The sequence below is a fragment of the Apis laboriosa genome, unplaced genomic scaffold (genome assembly GCF_014066325.1).
Source record: "Apis laboriosa isolate Shangri-la unplaced genomic scaffold, ASM1406632v1 scaffold1_cov151, whole genome shotgun sequence".
Lineage (NCBI taxonomy): Eukaryota > Metazoa > Arthropoda > Insecta > Hymenoptera > Apidae > Apis > Apis laboriosa.
The window spans coordinates 5,381,352-5,403,803 of NW_025222279.1; the positions used below are offsets into that span (position 1 = coordinate 5,381,352).

The window sequence follows — 22,452 nt, forward strand, 5'->3', positions numbered from 1 at the left end:
AATGCGTAAAAAAAGAAACAAAATTGGAGCGAATTGTAGGCCTTTATAAGCAGAACATTTTGTTTAAACTACAATCTACATACATATATGTACTCATATAATGTATTACGTAATAATCAATACCGTAAACTTTGTAATAATCTCGCCGCTAAATAATCACAATATTAACACAATATTATCAATAACCATTACGATCATTAACAGATTAACTTCCACCGATCGCGAAAGCGATGTACAATTGCTTCGTATGTAGCAGAAGTCTCAACGTGTAAGTACTTATCAATATAGTAAAGATATTATTTTGAATGAAACAAGTGTAAGTCTTTTATAATCGGACAGTTCTCAAATTGATATAAATGCACGTTTTAAGGTGAACCAAAAACGGCATTTATATTATATATAATTCAATACATATCTGTACGCTATTCAAATGCACTTATTTAGCAACAAATTGATAATATAATAAAGTACATGTAACGAATAACTAAATATACATCTATCGTTTTATTATACAATAAGACATTTAAATATTTGTATCTTTAAACATATTTAAATAACTTTGAACGATTTACAAAATAAATATTAATTTTACTTATTTTCTTACTAAACTATGCTTGCTGAAATTAAGGGACATATAATCCATGTTATACAATACTCAATTCTTATATGAATTAAAGAAACAATAATACTGATTTCGCAAGCGAAATCTTCACACTAAATATTCTTTATCATAGTGTAACAATCGATAATTTTTGGAGCGGGAGATAACGAAATATTAATAATAACGAGAAATTTACACGAACATCACGATTTTCTACTACAATACATCAATTTCTTTTTGCTAAACGCATCGCTTATTTTTTAACAAAGGGATAATATGGCATAGGATAACATATGATATTTGAGCTAGATCATTCGCGAGCCTAAATTACTATTAAGCACCTCTGTACGATTTTCATTAGTATTGCCAACATATTTATTCCTTCCATACATTTTTTATTTGCGCAGGCACTTAATATCTTTTTCTTCTGGCGCTATTATATTCTAGCCAAATGATGTTTATGATATGACATTTCCCAATGTTTTTAATTAGTCGCTAATTAACTAGACGACTTTAACAATTGACTGAGTGTTCCTTATTTTATATTAATTATACTTCGAGATCATCCACAAAACTTCGTAGCTGATATTATTATTAACGGAGCCAAAGCTAATGGCATATTAGGAATACGGGAATGTTTTTATTTTTTTTTACAACATAAACATTTTTTTTTTATATGTGAAGTTTACTTAAATCATCTAAGAAGGATTTCGGTGTAATTATATGCGACGAACCTAAAGTGAGATAATAATGTAATATTAAAACAAATTCAATTATATAGATTTTTAATGTATGCTTACCAATTATGACTTCCCAATTTTTTAAAGCATTTGTAACTTCGTAAGCGCATCGGATTTCAGAAAAGCAAACACCTCCAACGACAAAAACGATTAATCTTGGAACATTCTTAATAGTTTGTGAACCTTTGTCTTTATGCCAATGTCCATATCTTGCACTGAAAAAAAAAAAGAAAAAAATTATATAATTATATAATGTTATAAAATTATAAAATGTTATTTATATAAATTTTTATATTATTATACCTAGTTGGAGCATGATATCCCGAGCTTGCTGCTCGTCCAGCCAAAAAAGGAAAATGTTTAGAATCCAGTTTATCTTCAATAGCGTCTTCCATAATATCTTTCATAACTGGAGTCCAACGACTCATTTGATAAGTTTGTTCTGTAATTCTTTCTTTACGTTGTACGGTATATAATTTTTTACGATTACCACCCTATAAATAGATACAATAAAATAGATTCCAATATCAAAACTATGTTTGAAATATATATGCATTATTAATAATTGATAAAATAAGATATTTACATCTACAACTATGTTAATACCAAGATTAGCCATGTTTACTATAGTTTGTTTATCATCAGGAGATATTTGAGCATGATGAACAAGACGATTAAGATTTTCTTCAGAAATACCATTTTTACTAATAACATATAATGCAATAATTCGTAATTTGTCTAAATGATGTACAGTTTGATCAAGTAAAATTGGAGTAATATTTTTCATTTGATCTTTGATACGTTCTCCTTCAGCATCTGTACCCATCGCTAAGTCCTAGTAAAATGATAATGTGACATTTAATAAATAAATTAATTTGATAACATTTAAAAAAGAAAAAATTATGTAAAACATACTTGCTCTACTTTACATAGTTTATCTACATTTCCTTGGTAACGTTTCATACAATCTTCTGCTAATTGTAAATGTGTGGCATATTTACTCAATTCTTTTTGATATTGTGGCATTTTTTTAATCATCTGTGAAAGATCCCTCATACTTTGTTTGTCTCCTTGTGGCATTCTTTTTGATTCTGTGAATTTCTTTAAATTTTTAGTAACATTCCTAAAAAAGATATATACTATGATATATGTATTTGCATTTTTTTTTAATTATTTATTTTTATTAATAGAATTCTTATTTCTATTAATTTTTTTATGAATTTTTAAATTATTCTACTCACTGTGAAACTACAGCAATATGCTGATGTCTAAGATCTACCCATAAATCGTCATTTTCATCTAATAATACTTCCTTTTGTACTCCTGCAGATGCCTCAAATCTTATAACAAATTTTTAATGTTAAAGTATAATTTGATATTATTCATAACTATTGTAATTCTTACCTATAAACATCATTCTCAATATCTAATAAATCATATGCCATAGCTTGTAGCGTTAATTCGTGTAACAAGGGTGAAACACAGTCAAATCCTCTGTCTAAAATAAGTAATTGAGAACGTGCTTTTTCAGGTCCTTCACCCATCGTTGGCTCATCTGCTTTGTAAGCATCTAATTTTTGTTGAATCATATGTGCCAATTCCAAATTTCGATCAAAATCGCTATAGAAATAAATTATATTATAACTCTATAATAAATTGTATTATAATTGTATTATATAAATTGTATAAAATTTTAATTATTATTTAATTTAAATGAATAGAAAATATAATTATATTATACCTTCGATATCTAACTGATGGATATTCTCCAAGAGTAGCACAAAGTGTCGCAATTTGTTCAGCTATTCTTTCCATATTGGCTGTTCTCAAGTTGGAAAAGGAAGCATTATAAAAGCAAGCAAATGTTTCAGCTGAATCCAAGGAGAAAACCTATTTAATTATATATTTGTTTTAATATTATTTTTACACTTTTTTTATTATTATATATTAAGCGATTATAATTTCATGTATTAGGCAGTGCAATTAATAGCAGAATATACATTTTATATATAAACGTATATATATAGATCGAGAAAGAAGATTAATAAAATATTAGTTACTAATAAAATAGAGAATTGGATACACCGAAAAGAAAAATAGAAATTAGGATGCAAAAGGAAAAAAAGGAACATACAAGCTAAGGTAATCATAGAAGTCTTTCGCCTACATTCTACCCTGTAAAATAAAGAACTGAAACATACGGAGAAATTCTATTTGAAATTAATAAAATAATAACTATCGCGGTTTGCAAATAGCAGCTATAATTTTTTTTTCCTTATTCGTCACCTGAGATTCGTAAGGCAAGAAAGCGATGTTGATCTCTTTCAGGGTTTTGATCTTTTTAGCGGCGAGAGACTTGCAGAGTTCATTGAACAGCTCCTCCGGACACACTGGTTGCGTGCAAGCATGAATGCATTCCATCGTTAGTACGTGCTTTATATGTGAGTATTGTACAAAATAGGGGGAATGATGTCCAATAATTGTGTTATGATTATCGCTGGTCGAAAAATTGGAAGAAGGTAAGTTAAAATATAATAAGAGTGTTATTAGAGTGGTCTTTATAAAGAACACTGATTATGTGTACGTTCATGTATGTATCGGTGAATATTTATGTGCCCGTCACCACGGAAAACGTAAAGTTGTCAGACATTTGAAATCTCAATTTCCTTTGCTTTACCTGTTCTTCGTATGGTATGAAAGCGATGTTGATTTCTTTTAGTGTCTTTATGCGTTTAGCTACCAGCGAGTGACACAATTCTTTGAACAATTCATCTGGACATGCTGTAAAGAGATATACTTAGAATTTTATGTTGATTTACCAAAATTGAAAATACCGGATTGCCCATTCTTGTACATCTTGTACAATTTTTTTTTAATTTCCTGTTTATTAAATGTGTAGAAAAAAAATAAAATCGAAATTGAGTTTTATGTGTACGATAAAGATGCATAAAAGTTAAATTATTTTAATTCTTTATAGTTGCCTTTCTTATGATAATGTTTATCTTAATCAAAATACAAAATGCAACCTACCTTCTGTGAAATAAACATGGGCTACTTTGTAAGAAGTCCTGGTAGGATTACTGAAGTCTTCGATTAATTTTTGGACAGAAGAATTGCATGGTGTGATTAGGTAGATTGCCTCCATGGTAGGTAAAGGTTCCCGTTTCTTGTTGATATCTTCTACTAAGGTAATGCCTTGTGCACTGATATCGTGCATTTTACAACACGCAGATACCATTCTCATGGCCAGTTTATCAACTACTAAAATTCGCCATTGAACGCCAGAACTTCCGGTTTTCTTCTGTTTGATGACTTCATTCATAATCTCTAAAAGAAAAAGTTGAACGATGATTAATATTTTTATATTACAATATGATAGCATTTTAAATCAATTTTTATTCTATTTTATATTAATTAATTTTATTATATTAATTTTTAATACTAATTCTTTAGAGTCTGAAAGTCAATCGATCATAATTTTATTTCGATCGATCATATTCATTAGCATATGATTTATAGAAATGCAATAAACATATTTTATTCATAAAAAAAAACAATATAAATCAAATATATAAAATATATTTGTTAAAATAATAATAATCAGATTGAAATTGTTTTAGGATTATGTTTGAACGATTCAAAATTGAATAGAAGAAATCTATTGGCGCTTTCAACACGTATTGATCGTTTTTACAAGGAATGACGTCATGCTACATGATCGTATCTAAAGAAGGAGCCCCATTTCACACAATATATAGAAAGTAAAAACACTGATAAGCTTGTGTAATTTGATAGTTATCAAATAAAAATACTTTTATTCAATAATCGTATATCACAAATGTTAACATTTTATTATTACTTGGAAATCATTTTATAGGAAAAAATATATATATATATATATATATTAATTAGATTATTTGATACAGATATATAATAGAATAATATGATATATATTTCTAATTTTCACAATGCATAATTATTAGTAACTCAATAAAATTTAAAATAAATAATTATTTCTTAATTATTTCAGTTTAATTATCAAAGAAATAGGAAATATATTTTTTGTTTATGTACTTGTTTACCTCTTTTACGTAATGTTTTCTATAAAGCGTAATAAATTTAGTCTTTTATATTTTATGATTTTGAAAATTTGTATTGATATTTACTTTGTTTATAATTTGTTATATAGTTACATATAAATAATAAAAATTAAAATAAAAACATATATAATAATAATAAAATATATTTAAAAATCAATAATAGATTTATATATGCAAACAGATTCTTTTTTTATTTTTATTAAAAATAAAAATCATTAACTATTAGAAATTAAGAAGTATTATTTACTTATGATATCATTAAACTTTTACAATCAATAGATTAAAAATTTGATAAACGTGTATGTTGATAACCTCTATGTTATTTTATTATAATAAAATATATAATTTTTTAAACGAAATACGAGCGTAATATAATTCTAAAACATAAATTTGACATTTCTATCTAGCAGCCGCTTCATAAACGATGAAATCATCATAGCATATACGCCCTTTGGAGGTTACAGATTATGACAGTTGTACAAGTGATATGATTGTCATATAAAATAAATCTACAAGATTCTTTCAATATTATTATATAAACAAATTTTGCAAAATTTTGCTTTTATTGTAAAGAATTACATTATTTTTTGTTACTCACTTTGACCGACTTGTGCCTTGAGCGCCATTTTGCTAGTAACTGACTGTATGTTTCGTTACCAGGTGGCGTTTCGACGACGAAGAAGCAGATAATTCTAGAATTATCTTATAGTTAATGATTATCTATAATAATGTTTCTCTGTTCAAATCGATGATACTAGACTGTGATTATTAATATAAGTGTTTAATATAATAAATTATTTTATTTATTTAAAAAATTCAATTAATTATTTATTTCAGAAAAATAAATTATGTAAAATTTTATTTGAAAAATGCTATAAATAAGAAAGATCTTTTACGACTTAATATGGATATTTGACAATTTTGAAAATAGACAAATAGAATATTGCAATAGAAATTGTATAAAAAAATATATTATAAAAATATAATATTACTTATATTTATTTGTATTTATTATGTATAATAAAAATAAAATTGTAAAATTATATAAAAAAATTACTCTATATGAAATATAATTTTATTGAATTCATAACTTGTTAATTAAGTAAATACTAGATAAGTTCTTTGCTTTGTATTTTCGATATATATCGAATTACCAAATATCAATTTATCTCGAAAATCGAATCTTATTTTGATTATCGAATATCATTTCAAAACCTATATTCAGACTATTCATATTTATTGTAGGCGTATAATGAATTCATTGTTTCTGAAAAATTCATAATTTATATCATTAAAACAATTTATTTAATTATATACAAGATATATGCAGGATAAGCGCACCACCTGAAAGCGAGAGGGGATGGCGACAACGCCACGCGAGAGAGAAGGAGAAAGAAGATCGGCTCAACGAGGACGTGAGAGGGTTTGTTCAGTTAGTTCGGATTTGTTCGCCGGTGTATATGGTTCGTGTCGACGATTTGCGCGCGCAACACCAGTGTGTACGCTCGCGCTCGAAGGAACGACACTTCGACATTTTTGCGTTTACTTTCTCCGTGATTTCGTGTATCGCTCCGTCTGCGCGCGTTTCCGTGCTGGATTCAAAACTACGCCGGTTCGTCTTGCGTCAATGCACGGAAGAATGTGTGTCGCGGATATTGTTTAACAGTGATAATACGTTCTGACTACGGGCTGTTCCATTCATTTTCTTATGTGACCTGTGTACTTGTGTGATACATTTTTGGTACTCGGTGTTCGGCTGCAACGATCTATGATGAAACTGGAGTATCCTTGTCGCGTCGAGGGTTGGCTGAACGTTTGTGGTAAGTACGATTTCTTTATCTTTCTTTTACTATTTCAAACATATCTTCCGTATACACGATATTTCGTGATTTCCTGGTAAACAATAGGACAAAAAAGATAAAATTAAACTAACGAGGAGGGAGGTTATGTACGGTTGTGTACAAAAGTGTCTGGTACAGTGAACCTTCCAGATGCACGTGCGCTCTGCGCCACGAGAACGTTATTTCGCTCATTTCGCTAGCCGGCACTCAGCCGGGTCCACACGCTTCGTTGCATAACAACAAGTGTAGTGGGAGTCTGTCATCGTTCAGTCATACAGAAACTCTCAGTTCCCAAGAATATCGTACGCTGTATTTCATGATAGTCTCTCCGCGTTTATCTTTCAATAAACAAAGTTGACAGACGAAGAACGGTTTTTTTCTCTTTCGCAAGCGAAGAATGTTTCTTTTGTATTAGCATTTGTTTGACTTACCAATCGTTTAAGCGTTATAAGCTCTTAATTTAGAATAACATTTATTTGCGCATTTATCATTTCTCTTTTACAAAATGAATCGTTCTCTTTTCTTATTTCGATTAAGATTAAAATACTATTGCTACTAGCAAGTGTGCCGAGTTACGTAATATTCCAACGCCCATTTCTAGGTCACAAGGTAAAGTAAGGATAAAAGGAAGTAAACTTGTTTAAACTTTCTTTACGTTAGAGATTGCAGAAAGATTTCTTTAAAAATTTCATGAAATAGATACACGTTACCATAATTTTTTTTATATGTTTTTCCTTTTTTTACAAAAAATTTGTAAAATATTTTGAAACTCGATATAAAATATGTTGTACGCACATTTCTATGTTTACATTTTCACTTTTCTCTATGAATATTGTACGCTTGTACTTTCCCAAACTGTTACATATATAATTATTTTCTCTATATAAACAAGAGAAACAAGATCGATCGAAAGAAATGATAGAAAAAAATGGGAAAACTCGCGGCGCTTTGCATGCTTTATGATATGCAGTTCTTTAGCATAAATGTCGTTAAGTTTGACGATATTTTTTCTGTCGTCAATTTTCACAGGATGAGGCAATGTTTGATTTTTACGTCTTTGATAAGACTCGTTTCGTGACAAAATTTATTTTCAGCCTGACATGATATTTCCCAAGCAAGCCGGAATTGTTGACATTCAAACATACGTGATGAACACGTATCGTGTTAGACATAATAAATCGAACGGCATCATGAGACCACTCGAATGTCTCTGATGGAACGATTGTTCATTATAAGCTGCTTGAAATAATTAGGAGGTCCTGTTTCATGATTCATTAGAGTAACGTTAGAACGTTTAATTCATTTGTTTATTTTTTTTGTTTTCTGTCATTGAAAATGAATTTTTCAATTAAATTATTAAATTATTCTTTTCGATCTGTAAATTCCTGATTTCCAAAATAATATCATTGTCAAGTAATGATTATTTATAAACATAGATTTTTAATTGGAATCTGTGTCTTTTGTAATCTCTTTTTTTATTACATTTGTTCGAAAATTATTCAAATTTAATTTTTTTGTCAAAAATTCATTCTCTCGACACTACATTAAAAGTAAATCTTTCAATTATATCCAAAATTTTAAACACGCGAATATTTCGAGTATCTTGGCGAATTTCCATTTCGTAACGAACGAATGTGCGTATTATTGCGAGATAGAAAACGATTATTGCACAGCCAGTTATTGTGTTACCGGTTGCATCGATTATCACCGATATCGATGTTTCGATATCGATTCCCTTCGATTTTCGTTTACTTCGTCGCTCTTTCGACCCTTCAGGGACTTAAAACGCATCGAGAGACCGGTCGATCGGTCTCCTCTTTTTCTTTTTTTTTCCTTCCGCTTCTTTACTCTTTTCCCCTCTCCCACTCGACGTTTCCCATTTGCATCGAAATGAAAACATACCTATTTGGTGGCCTTCGTCCCAAGTCCCTTTTGTCTTTGGTCGAGCAGGGAATGGACGTTCCTTGTCCTCGCGAATTCGTACACGTCGCGAACATGCTCGTTTTCACCGTGCACCTTTGCTCTTTATCCGGTTCCTCTTACTTTTTTCCGTCTCGAGGACGGAACCAACAATGAAGAAGGAGGAGACAATTCAGCTCGTGCGATTGCCAACATCTCTCTCTCTCTCTCTCTCTCTCTCTCTCTCTCTCTCTCTCTCTCTCTCTCTCGCTTCTCTCCACTTCTCTTTGTGAATGTATTCGAATGTATTCGATAATCGCGTGATTTCGTAATCTTGACAAGAGTTTGATTTGTCTCGCTTCCATCGTGAGTTGCAACTTGTTCGATCAAATCAGTCATTTATTTTTCATAGTAATATATACCGATCACGATCAGAAATTTATCGTATTGGCAAAATTTTTCATACGTTAAATTCTGTTCAAAGCATCGTTCATCATTATTTCTAACCCAAAGAAAAATCTTAAAAGCGAGACGGCCATTTTTCGATATTATCCACTCGATCGGCAAGAAGAAGAAACAAAGGTAAAATAGTTAAATGAACGCGCGAACGGAACCAGTTTTCTTTCCCCGTTTTTTTTATCGCGGCCGCAATTTGTTCAATCGAACGTGTTCAATTATCTCGAAACGAAGATCAGGATCGGTTTTTCTTTCTTCTTGGTCTTGCCCTTTCGGTTTATTAACGAGTATCGCCGAATCGTCCACTTTCCCCTCAGAATGCTCGTGTTTTATCCCGTTTCGTTTGCATTGCACACCTGCAAAATAATAGAGAGCGTTTTCTTCGCTCGTGAACGAGAAACGGGTTGCCCACGTACGGCACAGGTTATTTCTGTACTTACGTTATGTCACTCGGTTCCCCGCTTCGAATCTAGATAAATCACGATGAAAATCACGGGGAATGTTAACCTGTCGTGTACATCTTGGAAAAGTATACGACGCGGTTACGTAACGCGTCCCATTGTGTGCTTCCAAACGTGTGTACGAAGCACGTTCGTGCAAATTCTCGTAAATATTCGAATGAAAAACAAATTATTCGCGACAAATATTTACACAAGTTCTATAATCTTTTTATTTCTATAACCGATCTACTTTTCAATTCTCCTTACGTATAAATTATTCAAGCTTTCGTTATCTTCGAGCTTTCCTTTCATCTCGCGCCGTGGAGATCTGCCATATTTCGATAATTCTGGCCATTGATCATATAGATCATATCGCTACCATCTACGATCCACACACCTCCACTCGAGGGATGCAAATTGAACTCTCACGCTTTTCTATCTTTTGACACGCGCTTTTGTCGAAGCGCAAGAATATATCCTCGAAATATTCACGCGATCGTAAGTTATATAACGTCTAAATAAATATTATTGGATTAATTAAATTTCACCCTAATTAATTAGAGAAAGAAAAAAGAATTTTTTCGCGTATATACGTATACATCGTCCAGACTACATTGTATCATTTTGGCTCGTCCCTGGCATCGCATCGGATCGCGTTAATCCACGAGTATGAGAAGCACGATGATCTTAAATAACCAGGATCGATTTAATCCACCGCGCCATAACGGCCGCAAAATACGTTGCCTCCAGTCACGTTTCCCTTTACTCCCACACGATCTCGACCCGTTACGCTCTCCTCGGCCGGCAAATATAAATAATTGATTTATTGCATGATTTACAAGCATTTCCATACTCCGTTTTACCCGATACGTCCGAAGTTCACATGCATACACCGCGCCCCGGTCGACACACGGCCAGGTTTATCGCGGCTATTGCCGTTACTACTTCATTGTGTAATTGCATCGGTGTTCCTAGTAAACGATATCGCCGCGGATCCAGCTGTAAGCGCGATCGTAAAAGCTTGAACCCGGGTTCACGGCGTTTCGACCGTTTCGCTCGGATCCGACTCCCCTCCTTTCTTCCCCTCTTTGCCAATTCTTTGCGAATTTCGGATTCGTCTTCTTTGTTTTTTTTTTTTTTTTTTTTTCTTTTTTTTTATTTCTGCTTTCCGTTAGATTTGGATCAAGGTGGGATTTCAGGGAGGGATATTCGAACGTTGTTCGAAGTTCTATAATATATCATTTGAGAAGGGAAATTTTCAAACGGGAGCCGGTCTCGGCAAAGTTTTCTCTTTTTCTGTGAAAATTCTTTTTTTCATTCTCGATTATATGTATGCATTATATACGTATGCTTTTCTATAGTTACAAATGAATTCCAGAAATTCTTGCTCTTTCTCATTTCACGTTTATGTATAAGTATTAATCGCACGTCCAGAAGAGAATTTGAACGACACGTGTTCGCCGACTTTTTTGTTCAATCTATATCTATATACACTTTTTTATGAATCGAATCGATTCTGGTTTTTCTGGTTTTTCATTCTCGATTGTATGTATATATTACATATGTATGCCTTTCTACAGTTACAAATGAATTCCAGAAATTCTTTCTCATTCCTAATCCTCGTTATTACAACTTCCCATGCATCCGGCTGAAAGTTTTTTTTCGCGAAATTCTTCCCAACCCTTTTAAAATCGAGTTTTCCAAAATCCGAATCCGGCGTAAAAGAATTGTACAGACGAGATCTTACGTAAAAAGCAAAGTGATGAAATTTGCGCGATATATATCGGGAAAATATTGGTTATATTGCTTAAAATCGTAGAAAAATATCGGCCATCGCCTCTCTTTCTCTCTCCACCTCGTTTCGTCCAACGTAAACTCTAGCAAATAAATAAACAAGCCTCGATCGATATTTTCGTTTCGTGTGGAATCGATCCTCGAAAACTGTCCCCACGAATGTACAACAACCTCGCGATAAACGAAACGAAATGAGAAAAAAGCGCAGAGTAAATAAGTAATAATAGTAAAAACTGGATAATCCTGATCGGTCGGTTGACGAAAATACGCGTATTTACGGGTACCGGTTTTCGTAAATGACCGTTTCACCGGCCGATTTGCAAAAGTCACGCACCCGTGGTATAATACGTGTCAGCCGGGATATCGGTCGAAACAACGAAAAGAATCGCGCCACGCTGACACAGATAGCGCGTTACATTATTTAATGGGATAACGAAGTTACAGCGTGAATTATCGCGCTCTGTATTCATCGGGCTGAGAGGCGTGGGCGGGTTATTGTTATGTGCGCGAGCACATTGCAACAATTCGTTTGTTTACTTCTCGCGTTACGCAACCGCTCGATTAATTTTAGAGTTATGGATTCACCGAAGCGGCGAAGCCTTCTCCTTTTCGTCCGTGCCCTTTGTGTCTCGGCAACGTCGCGTTGTTTTCTTTCTTTCTTTCTTTTCTCTTTTATTTTTCGTCTCTTTGTCTCTCTCTTTTCTCCGCGTACCTCTTTACACCGCGTTGAATTGTTGTGGCGGATTAAAAATTCTGGACGCTGGATCGGTTTGAATACAAATTTTTAAAGAATGGAACGACGTGGAACGTATTTGTAATTTCGCAGAAGATGTTGACTTCGAGAATTTTGCCCGAAGTTTGTTGAAAAGGCTCACCTTTTTTTTTTTTTTTTTTTTCAAAAGAAAATAGCGATTTTACCGATCCTTTCATCATCCATTCGTTTTCTTCGAATAATAAATCGAATGATAAATTTTTCGTCCTCTGTTTAAAATATCCCTAATTTTAAGCAAAATTTAAATTATAAATTAAGTAAGATCGATCGAGTGGAACAAGAATCAACAAGAATATAAACATTGTTGCATTCGATGATTCTTTTTTTTCTGCTATATAAAAATAATTCAAATTAATAAATGTTACTTTTAATCCTGTATCCAACTCTATTTATATTAAAATTATCGTTATCGTGTTGGATGTGAAATAAATTTTCCCAGATATATCGGCGTGTTAATCAATTATCCGGAATTTCTTGGCCGCTTGTTCCCTCTATTTTTCGCTCGGCAGTGTATCGATCGTACCGTGCGGGTTACACGGGCCACGATTTTGATAACACGGATAGAAATTGGTACAGCGAAATTGGTTGCAGGTGCATGTATGCAGACCGTATAGACTCGGTCTATTCGAGCCACTTTCACGATTGATCTCGCAAACTCGTTTTATACCGGTTTAATTGGCCAAACGCGATCGAATTGAACCGCGTAGAGATAAGAATATCGCATACCGGGGAGCATAGTTCGAAGTTGACACGGTTCTATTTGCTCATCGACTCGTTTCATATCATTATCGCTCAATAATAAGGTATTTACGACTAATATGAAAGCATTTGATAAAGATAGAAAATTTTTGCGAAAAGTTCCCTTTTAAAATTACGTAAACGACCCGGTATTCGATCGATTATTCTAATGTAATAAATATCGAATAGAAAGTTGTTATCGTTATCAATGATCCACGAGAAAGAATTTAATGAGTGGAAACTGTTCAATTGCGAATTAAGTCTATAAACAATCTCGGAGAATATTCGTTATATATTTACATCACTCGCTCAAATCGATCGACTTGGTTCTCCAATTTTTAATTTTCCCGCCTTAGATTTGCGGAATCTATCGATTAACTTTTCTCGAATCAAATGATTTGTATTATCATGAAATTGATGTTTATGAATTCTTTTTCTTGAACATTAAATAGAGATTAAATAGAGATTTTTTACATTCAAATTTTTCATAAACGCTCGCAGTGTTCAATGCCTCCAATAATATTTCTCTATTTTCGATTTTCGAAATGAAAGAATTCAAGAAAACATATCCTGCCTAATATTATTTTCCGTTAGAATCTGTTTCTCATAGGATAGGAAAGAAGGCAGAATATCTAACATTCTCGAGACCGTATAAATTTCCGGACCGTGCGCTATCGGTAAACATTGAAATTAATTGCCTTCTTGGCTCGCGTACGAAGATAAAGTTCGCGCTGTGAACAATTCAGGCTGGCATCCCAGTTAACACGTTGGCACGGTACATCGTGTAGATCAACAATCGGGATCGATACGACTGCTACCACGGATCGTAACGCACGGCTAAAGACGTAATTTCCAACAGTTGAACAGTGAAATCCAAAGATAGCCTCCGATGTCTTCCGGTTTCGTACGGCTCGTGGGCGTGTTTCGATCGCCTTCACGTATTACGATTCCAGGATGTCTCTGGATTCGATAAACCCACCTATCCGCGTTTTATCGGTTTTCCGTTTTAGAACGGTAGCTGTAAAATATTTTTCGCTCCTTTTACTTCACTATATCGAATATAGCGAGTATATCGAGTTATCGCGATTTATATATTATAGAAATTTTTTTTAATTAGTTATAATCGTTATATAAAGAAATTTAACTTTCAACGCTTTAAAACATATTGATAAGATGAAAAATATCTTTTTGGATTTAAAAAGACTTAGGAAAAAATTTGAGAATTTATAAAGAAGAAGAGAGAATTTCAAAATTGAGAATTTAAAAAAAAAAAAAGAAAAAGAAAATTGTTAAGCGATTATTTTACTAGTAATATTTTATTTTACTAGTTTATTACTATTATACTATTATTATATATTACTATTACGTTTATCTATTACTATTTATACTATTTTACTATTATTATACTAGTAGTAGATTATTTTACTAGTAGAAGAGGATAAATAAGTGCGTACATATTTTTACATTTTTTACATCGTGCGTTAATTCATTAATTCATTCGCGTCATTGAATGTTAAATTTAATATGGAAATTATTGGAAATTACCACTTGTAACGTAATCGTATTTGCTTGGGAACATCGGAATTTAAAACTCCATCTCGATCATCGTATTGAAGATTTTTCATCGTAAAGTTGCACGCGGAAGCCGATGGATGGCGTTTGAAAGTCACTCGGATCTTCGATGCGCCCAGCCTCGAATCGAAAGGGGGGAGCGAAAGAGATTTTTGAACGAGGGGGAGAGGGGGAGGAGGAGGGATGGTCCCACAATGGTCCCGACTTTGGAAATTTCTGACGTTATCTCCAACCCTTCTTCCTCCGCTATTTCATCAACGTTGCCTCCGATGTATCTACAAAGGAATAAACGGAAGTCACGTCGCGCCGCGTCGGCGTACAATGAACTCTGCTGGTGGTACCAGCCTTTGATTACATTTGCAAAAACATTTCTAAAACTCGGATTTAACGTTTCTTTTTTTTTTTTTTTTTTTTTTTTCGAATCATTGTCATCATTTGAGAATAAAATTCCACGAATTCAAATACATATCGTTTAAATTTTAATTATTCATGAATCCATGAATTATTAGTGGGACACGATTTAAAAGACGAAAACACGAAAGTTGGAGAGGAATTAAAGAGCACGAACTTTGCACCACGATACGATATATCACTATATGCAATTAATCGATATCACCGTTTAATGTCGCCAACCGCATATATTTTTAATTAAAATGTAAATAAATGAATTAAAGCGTTATTCGCATCGTAACGATTATATATTCATATCGTACGATAAAAAATGTTATTCAAAAACTTGTTAATATTCCTCCTCTCCTCGTGAATTGTGCACGAGTAATGCGGAAATACGTTGTGAATCTTTATGGTCGTTCACGTTAAACGGAGAATCGAGGATAACGATAGATCGATCGCCACAGGTTTTGCAGCGATCATCCATGCATCCTTGTTTCCTCGCGTGTAATTCAACCTTCGTTTTTTGCACGATTTCACGGCGAGCTTGATTTCTTAACCAAGTCGACGATTTTCCTTACGTGGATATATATATATATATGTATAATATTCGAATTCATTTTACAAGGACTTGGAAGAGTAAATATTTACGCGAAAAGAATTCAATTTTATCTCATAATTCATATTTCGATTTTACTCGCGAATAAATAAACTCTTCTTAAAAAAAAAAAAAAAAGTAATTCAAATTTTATTTTTAAACTTTTTCGAATACATATTGCTGCGTATGGAACTCATGGATGAGATCAAACTTTTCTCTTACGATTCTTCGGTCCTTTCTCCATCAATTTTTAGAAAGAAAAATTTTAAAGGTGAGAGAATTATATTGAATAATAAAATCAACAAAAGGATCTTTCGACTCGTGCAATCGATTATAATCGATACGTTGATTAAATCTTAATCTTGGAGAATCAAAAGTATTATAAATTAAATGTTAATTTGTTCCAGCATCGAATAGTATATATAAACCGAGGCTGTATAATAAACACGCGTAATTAAACATCAATTATCGGGGGATAAGCCAGGTTTCACTTAAACTCTCTGTTTTCCCTCGAAGAAACGAGCCATTTCACGAGTATCTTCACCGGAATGCTTTCCACTGGAATTCCATTATGCCGCGTATCATGCTTGCGTTCAAGCGCAAAGATTTGTTTCACTTTCTCTTTCGAGGCGAGCGTTGACACAGCTTTTTAGAGGCCGGGGAACGAAAATTACGAGCGAACCGGCCGTATTGGAATGTCTCCAATTCAAAATATAGCCTCGCGGAAATCCGAGTACGCAATCGCGGAGGGCTGCTCGATCTAATTATTCCGTGTCTCGCGTACTTCGTTTTCGAGAATCGTGTTTTCCAGTTTTCTCCGCGAAATTAAATTCGTTCGACGAAGAGAAGAAAGAGAAATTGAAATGGTTCAATCCCGAGAGAGATTTTTCTTTAATTTTTTTTAAGATGCGACGAAACAGAATCGTAAAGATTCGTAATGTATTCGAGGATGGAAACGCGAAAGGAAACAAGACGCTTTCGTCGTCTTGTAAACTAAGGAATGAGCGTGGGTGGACAATGCGATCGGAGGAAGGCGTTTTGCAACTATTTAAAAAACAATCCCCCCCCCCATCACCAAGATTCCAACGTGTGATGGATCACAGATTAGCTCCTTTGATTATGAGTTAGGACGTTGAAAGAGTTAAACTAGTTAAAAATTTCGAATAAAGTTACTTGCTAAAGTGACCGGTTAATTAAAATGCTTAAGCAACGTTTATTATATTATAGTCGATCCGCTTTTCGTATAATCTCGTTCAGCAATTATTTTCTATTATTACTATCGATAAATTAGTCACGAAATAACTTATGGAAGTAACTTTATTCGTAATTATTAAATTTTTTCACCGTCGATGTTATGCTTCTGTGCACGAATAATTTACTTTTCAATTTTTCTTTTTTTCTTTTTTTATACGAAATTAGTTCGTTAGTCTAAGTTCGTTATCTTATCAAGATTGGATCTTCTCTAATCTCTCTGGGAAAAATTGATGAATATATCGGTGTTTGGAACATTGTTACGGTATGCAGACTTTACTTTCCGACAGAGATCGCGACGCAGGAATGCCGAGTTTTCGTTTAACTTAGAAAGAAGAGTATATTGACGTTAATTTTCCCCCGATAAGAGCAACATTCTGGCATTTCTTTGGCTAACTTCGGCCGGAAGAAAAGTTTGATGAAAATTAAAAGAAGAATTTTATCCGATAAGAAAAATCTTGCTTACCTCGTTCGAAAACTTTTTTTCCTATCGTGGAGGGGGGAGAAAGTAAGTTGCACGATACACGAGTAAAATACAAAAATAGCCGTTCCGTGAACAGGGATCTTTATTTAATGTTGAAATAACGACAAGCGCGAACGGAAAGTTGAAATTGAATTTATCCAATCGAGCGAGAACTATTGTTGTTCGAAAAAAAGTAGAAAAAAAAAAAAAAAATGAAATAAAATAAAACGATTTATTATCGAGCAGATATTTTTAACTCCCTTAATCTGTATTAATTAATCCTCAATTAGTATCTGAGTTCGTAGTTGATTGGCAATTGTTCGCGTTCATCTCGTGATTCTCCTTTTGTGAAAGTTAATTCTAATGTAAATTCGCATCATTTATTTCTTTAGGAATTAAAGAGGGGTTTGTAGTCTGTAATTTTTAATTCCAAAAAATAATTGAAAATCAATTTTAGTATAAATTCGCATCATTTATTTCTTTAAGAATTCTTTAAGAATTTTAGTATGGATATTATAAATTATATAATATTTATAAATTAGTATAAATTTGCATCATTTATTTTTATAAATATAATTAATCCTCGAGGGGCCTGTAATTTATAATTTTTAATTTAGTCAATAATCATTTATTTTTCTAAATTTAATTTTAAAATTCTCGAGGAGCTTGTACTCTAAATTTTTAATTCCAAAAAATAGTCGAAAGTCAATTCTAATATAAATTCGCATCATTTATTCCTTTAAAATTTTTTTAAGAATTTTAGTATAAATTTGAATCATTTATTTTTATAAATTTAATTCATCCTCAAGGGACCTATAATCCATAATTTTTAATTCCAAAAAATAATTGAAAATCAATTTACTATAAATTCGCATCATTTCTTTAAGAATTCTTTAAGAATTTTAATTTAGTATAGTATTAACAAGTATAAATTTGCATCATTTATTTTTATAAATTTAATTCCTCCTCCAGGGACCTGTAATCTATAATTTTTAATTTCAAAAAATTCTTAAAAGACAATTTTAATATAAATTCGCATCATTTATTTTTATAAATTTAATTTTAAAATCCTCGAGAAGCCTGTAATCTATAATTTTTAATTCCAAAAAATAATTGAAAATCAATTTACTGTAAATTCGCATAATTTCTTTAAGAATTCTTTAAGAATTTTAATATAGTATTAACTAGTATAGTATTAACTAGTATAAATTTGCATCATTTATTTTTATAAATTTAATTCCTCCTCGAGAGGTCTGTAATTTATAATTTTTAATTCCAAAAAATAATTGAAAATCAATTCTAATATAAATTCGCATCATTTATTACTTTAAAATTTTTTTAAGAATTTTAGTATAAATTTGAATCATTTATTTTTATATTATTTTTATAAATTTAATTCCTCCTCGAGAGGTCTGTAATCTATAATTTTTAATTCCAAAAAATAATTGAAAATCAATTCTATTATAAATTCGCATCATTTATTCCTTTAAAATTTTTTTAAGAATTTTAGTATAAATTTGAATCATTTATTTTTATATTATTTTTATAAATTTAATTCCTCTTCGAAGGGCCTGTAATCTATAATTTTCCAAAAAATAATTGAAAATCAATTCCATTATAAATTTGCGTCATTTATTTTTATAAATTTAATTAATTCTAATAAATAAAAAATCAATTCTACTATAAATTCGCATCATTTACTTTTTTAAATTTAATTTTAAAATCCTCGAGGGGCTTGTAATCCGTAATTTTTAATTCCAAAAAATAGTTTATAGTGCATATGATTCGAAGAGCAATAATATCGAACTCACAATATTATATCGAGGGATACCCTCGAAGATGAACCTTTCTATTCTTCCACACCGTTCGATCCTCGTATCACGAGAAGAGGATCGATAGAACAATATTTCAAACATCCCCCCGCTACGTCCAATCGCGTTCCAACATCTCAAGATGAACAAAGTTTTCGTCTTGTTTTTCATTCGCGATCCGGTCTCGCGATATCGGCCGGGTATATAACTAAGGACGAGCATCCAGTCACGAGGAGTAACTTGTTCACGTTTCCGTTATCCGTGTATTACGTGTCGTTTACGGGGAAGTACACGTTCGGCTCGTCGCCGAAACAACCGACGATGATTTACGAGGGTATCTTATGCAAATCGACGATCGAATCAAACGCGCCGGTGGAAGAGGAGAAACGATATTTGCCGAATATTATCGTTATTCACGACGCAGAGGAGAGAGAACTCGGATCGTGGATCACTTGTTCGCGGGAAATATTCGCAGAATGATAATTTTGGATCGAAATCTTGGCCTAACTTCTACGAAGTTACCTCGAGATAATTCATTCGTAATAATAAATCGATCGATTGTAATAACTATATAAATCTTATTTACAGCATTTTAACGAGTAATTGTTTAAAGAAATTTTTAACCGATTATTTTTTCAACTCTGTTCCTCCTGATCGAAGGATATCAGGATCTCGTTAACCTCTGCACCATCTCTCGTGCACGAGAAGATTTCCCCCTTTCTATCCCTTTTTATCCATTTATTTATTTTTTTTTCTCGAGTCGTGTAACGACACTTACAGCCTCGTTACAGGCTCGCGCCTCCTCTTTTCGTCTATCGTGCAACGCTCATCTGCCCGGTTCTCGAGGGAACAAGCAGCCGAGATATTGCAGACGGATAGGAAGAAATCGTGATGGGAGAGGATGAGCGTGGATAGCGAGGAAGGGGGGAGGGAAAAACGTGGAACGCCTCGAGGGTAACCTGTTAGGCAAGGCGATGCGATAATCGGTCACGTAGAGCGCATTTGCCTCGTTTAAAAATTAAGGGGACACTTAACGCGCACGAGATGAAATCGAGATTCGGTCGAGATCCTCTCCCATTTACCGTTTCTTCTTCCTCCTCCTCCTCTTCTTGAAATTTTTCAAACGAGAGATAAGAGAAAATACTTTAAATTCTTCGATAACAATAATAATAATATTCGATTTCGTTTCCTCGTTGCTTCAATTTGAAACCAGGACACCCTTACCTGAACCTTATTCTTCTAGGTCTGAACAATTGCCGAGGTTGAAAAAAAATTTCTGAGAGGATGAAAAACACTTCCTTTTCCTCGAGACGTTTAATAATCTATTAAAAAAAGCGAGAGAAGGCAAGGGCTTGTTTTATCATTTTGCAACTCCGTTCCTTAATCACTTAACGATCCGTAATTTGTTGGAGGTTTCACGCCGGTGCGAGATTGGCCGGGATTCGCGGCGTGTGTACACAAAAAATCATTAAGGGTGGCGTGGCGTATCGGCGTTGCGGCGGCCCGATAAAAAGGGAGGACCGAGGCTCGATAATTGGTCACGTTCGAAGCGCGAACAGGGTTCGAGTTTTCGCCAGAAAATCAGGTAAACGAGCGCGTTTCCGATCCGCTCCAATCGCGACGTCTCCTCGTCCGTCCTTCCACCGTGTTTTTTTTCGAAGCCCGCACGCGTAATGGCGCGTAATTATCCGAGTTTATTATCCCTACGGCGAAGGCAAAGGGATAGGCTAATAGATACTTTGCATCTCCGGAGATAGACGAGAAAGGGGGGGAGGATGGATGTTAAAGTTAATTAACGAGCTGCGAACGAGCGTGGAGAGATACGCTAGGAACGAAGAAAATTAATTGAACGTTTCGACACGAGGCGAAATTACTCGAAACTTATCCTATTTTATATATATATATATATATAGCACGGTTAACCAGCTTGACTCCATTTGATGCGTGTACGCGATAGACAGGGTTGCCAGCTGATGCCGTCGGACGAGGATATGAAATTTCGTCCAAAGACGCTTCGCACATGCCTGCCTTGTTTCGGCTAATAGGATAATAATTACAAGATTCGATGATGTGGCAACGATGTAACGAGAGCCGCCTCCCCTCTCATTTTCCTAAGATAACCCAAGTCGAAATCGAACGTCGAAGCATCGATGCTTGGAAGATTAAATCAAAAAACGCGATTCTAGGAATAATAAAGAATCAATAGGAAAATACGTAAGAGTTCGATGGATTTTATTCCTTCGTAAGGAAGGAACGTTTTATAATTTCTTATTCGCTATTTTTATTATTATTGGTAACGAGGTCTCGTCACTTTCTTCGTCTACCATTACTACTTCTTTTTTGCGTTTCGAATAAAAAACACCTCCCGCGTTGCCCTATTTATGCAAATTGGACGCGATAAAGTGTTTATCGGGGGAAAAGTATTTATACGGGTGAGCCGAGAACTATGCTTTTCGTCAGTGTGAAACGCGCAACACGTTATTTCGCGAAACGTGTAATCCCAGTTTATTTTTATTCGAAGCTTTTACGATCTTACCGCGCTCGAGGAAACGATTTCTTAAATCGGTCGTAAAGTCGCGATTGCGCGATCACGAGTTTTTTTTTCTCTTGTCTCCTTTTTTTCTTTTTTTTTCCCCCGTGTAATTTGTCCCCCTTTGCGACTTTATTTATTCGGCTGTTACGGCCGAAAAGTACTTTCTCCTCCTTCTCCTCCTCCCCCCTTCTCTTAATATCATCTCTTAATATTAAAACGAAGCTTTGGAGCTACGTAATTTCGGTCAAAGGTGATCCCGACAGATGACTCATCGCGAGTCCGTACAAAGTAACGTAATCGTGACTCATGCCAAAGTGAAATTGGAGTGCGAGGCCGGGTACACGAGCATCTTGACACATTTGCATATCAATCTTCGCGCTACAAGGCGGAGTTTACGCGTGGTGAATACAATAAGTATTTCTCTTTTTCTCTTCTTCTTTTTTTTTTTTTTTT

General features: G+C 33.4%; 1 protein-coding gene across 2 annotated transcripts; it reads right to left on the reverse strand.

Moving 5' to 3' along the window:
• Positions 1-23: 23 nt before the first annotated feature.
• Positions 24-6,074, reverse strand: LOC122712221 (protein ROP). 2 transcript variants are annotated; one of them, XM_043931678.1, is made up of 11 exons: positions 6,040-6,074; positions 4,372-4,668; positions 3,628-3,731; positions 3,083-3,231; positions 2,746-2,961; positions 2,583-2,681; positions 2,257-2,464; positions 1,928-2,176; positions 1,645-1,835; positions 1,402-1,556; positions 24-1,335 (listed from the first exon to the last, which is right to left on the reverse strand). In XM_043931678.1, the coding sequence occupies exons 1-11, from the start codon at positions 6,065-6,067 to the stop codon at positions 1,274-1,276; spliced, it is 1,758 nt and encodes a 585-aa protein (XP_043787613.1). In that variant the 5' UTR covers positions 6,068-6,074; the 3' UTR covers positions 24-1,273. The 2 variants fall into 2 exon arrangements, with proteins under 2 accessions (XP_043787613.1, XP_043787612.1); XM_043931677.1 differs by lacking the exon at positions 3,628-3,731 and adding an exon at positions 4,019-4,122.
• Positions 6,075-22,452: the final 16,378 nt, after the last annotated feature.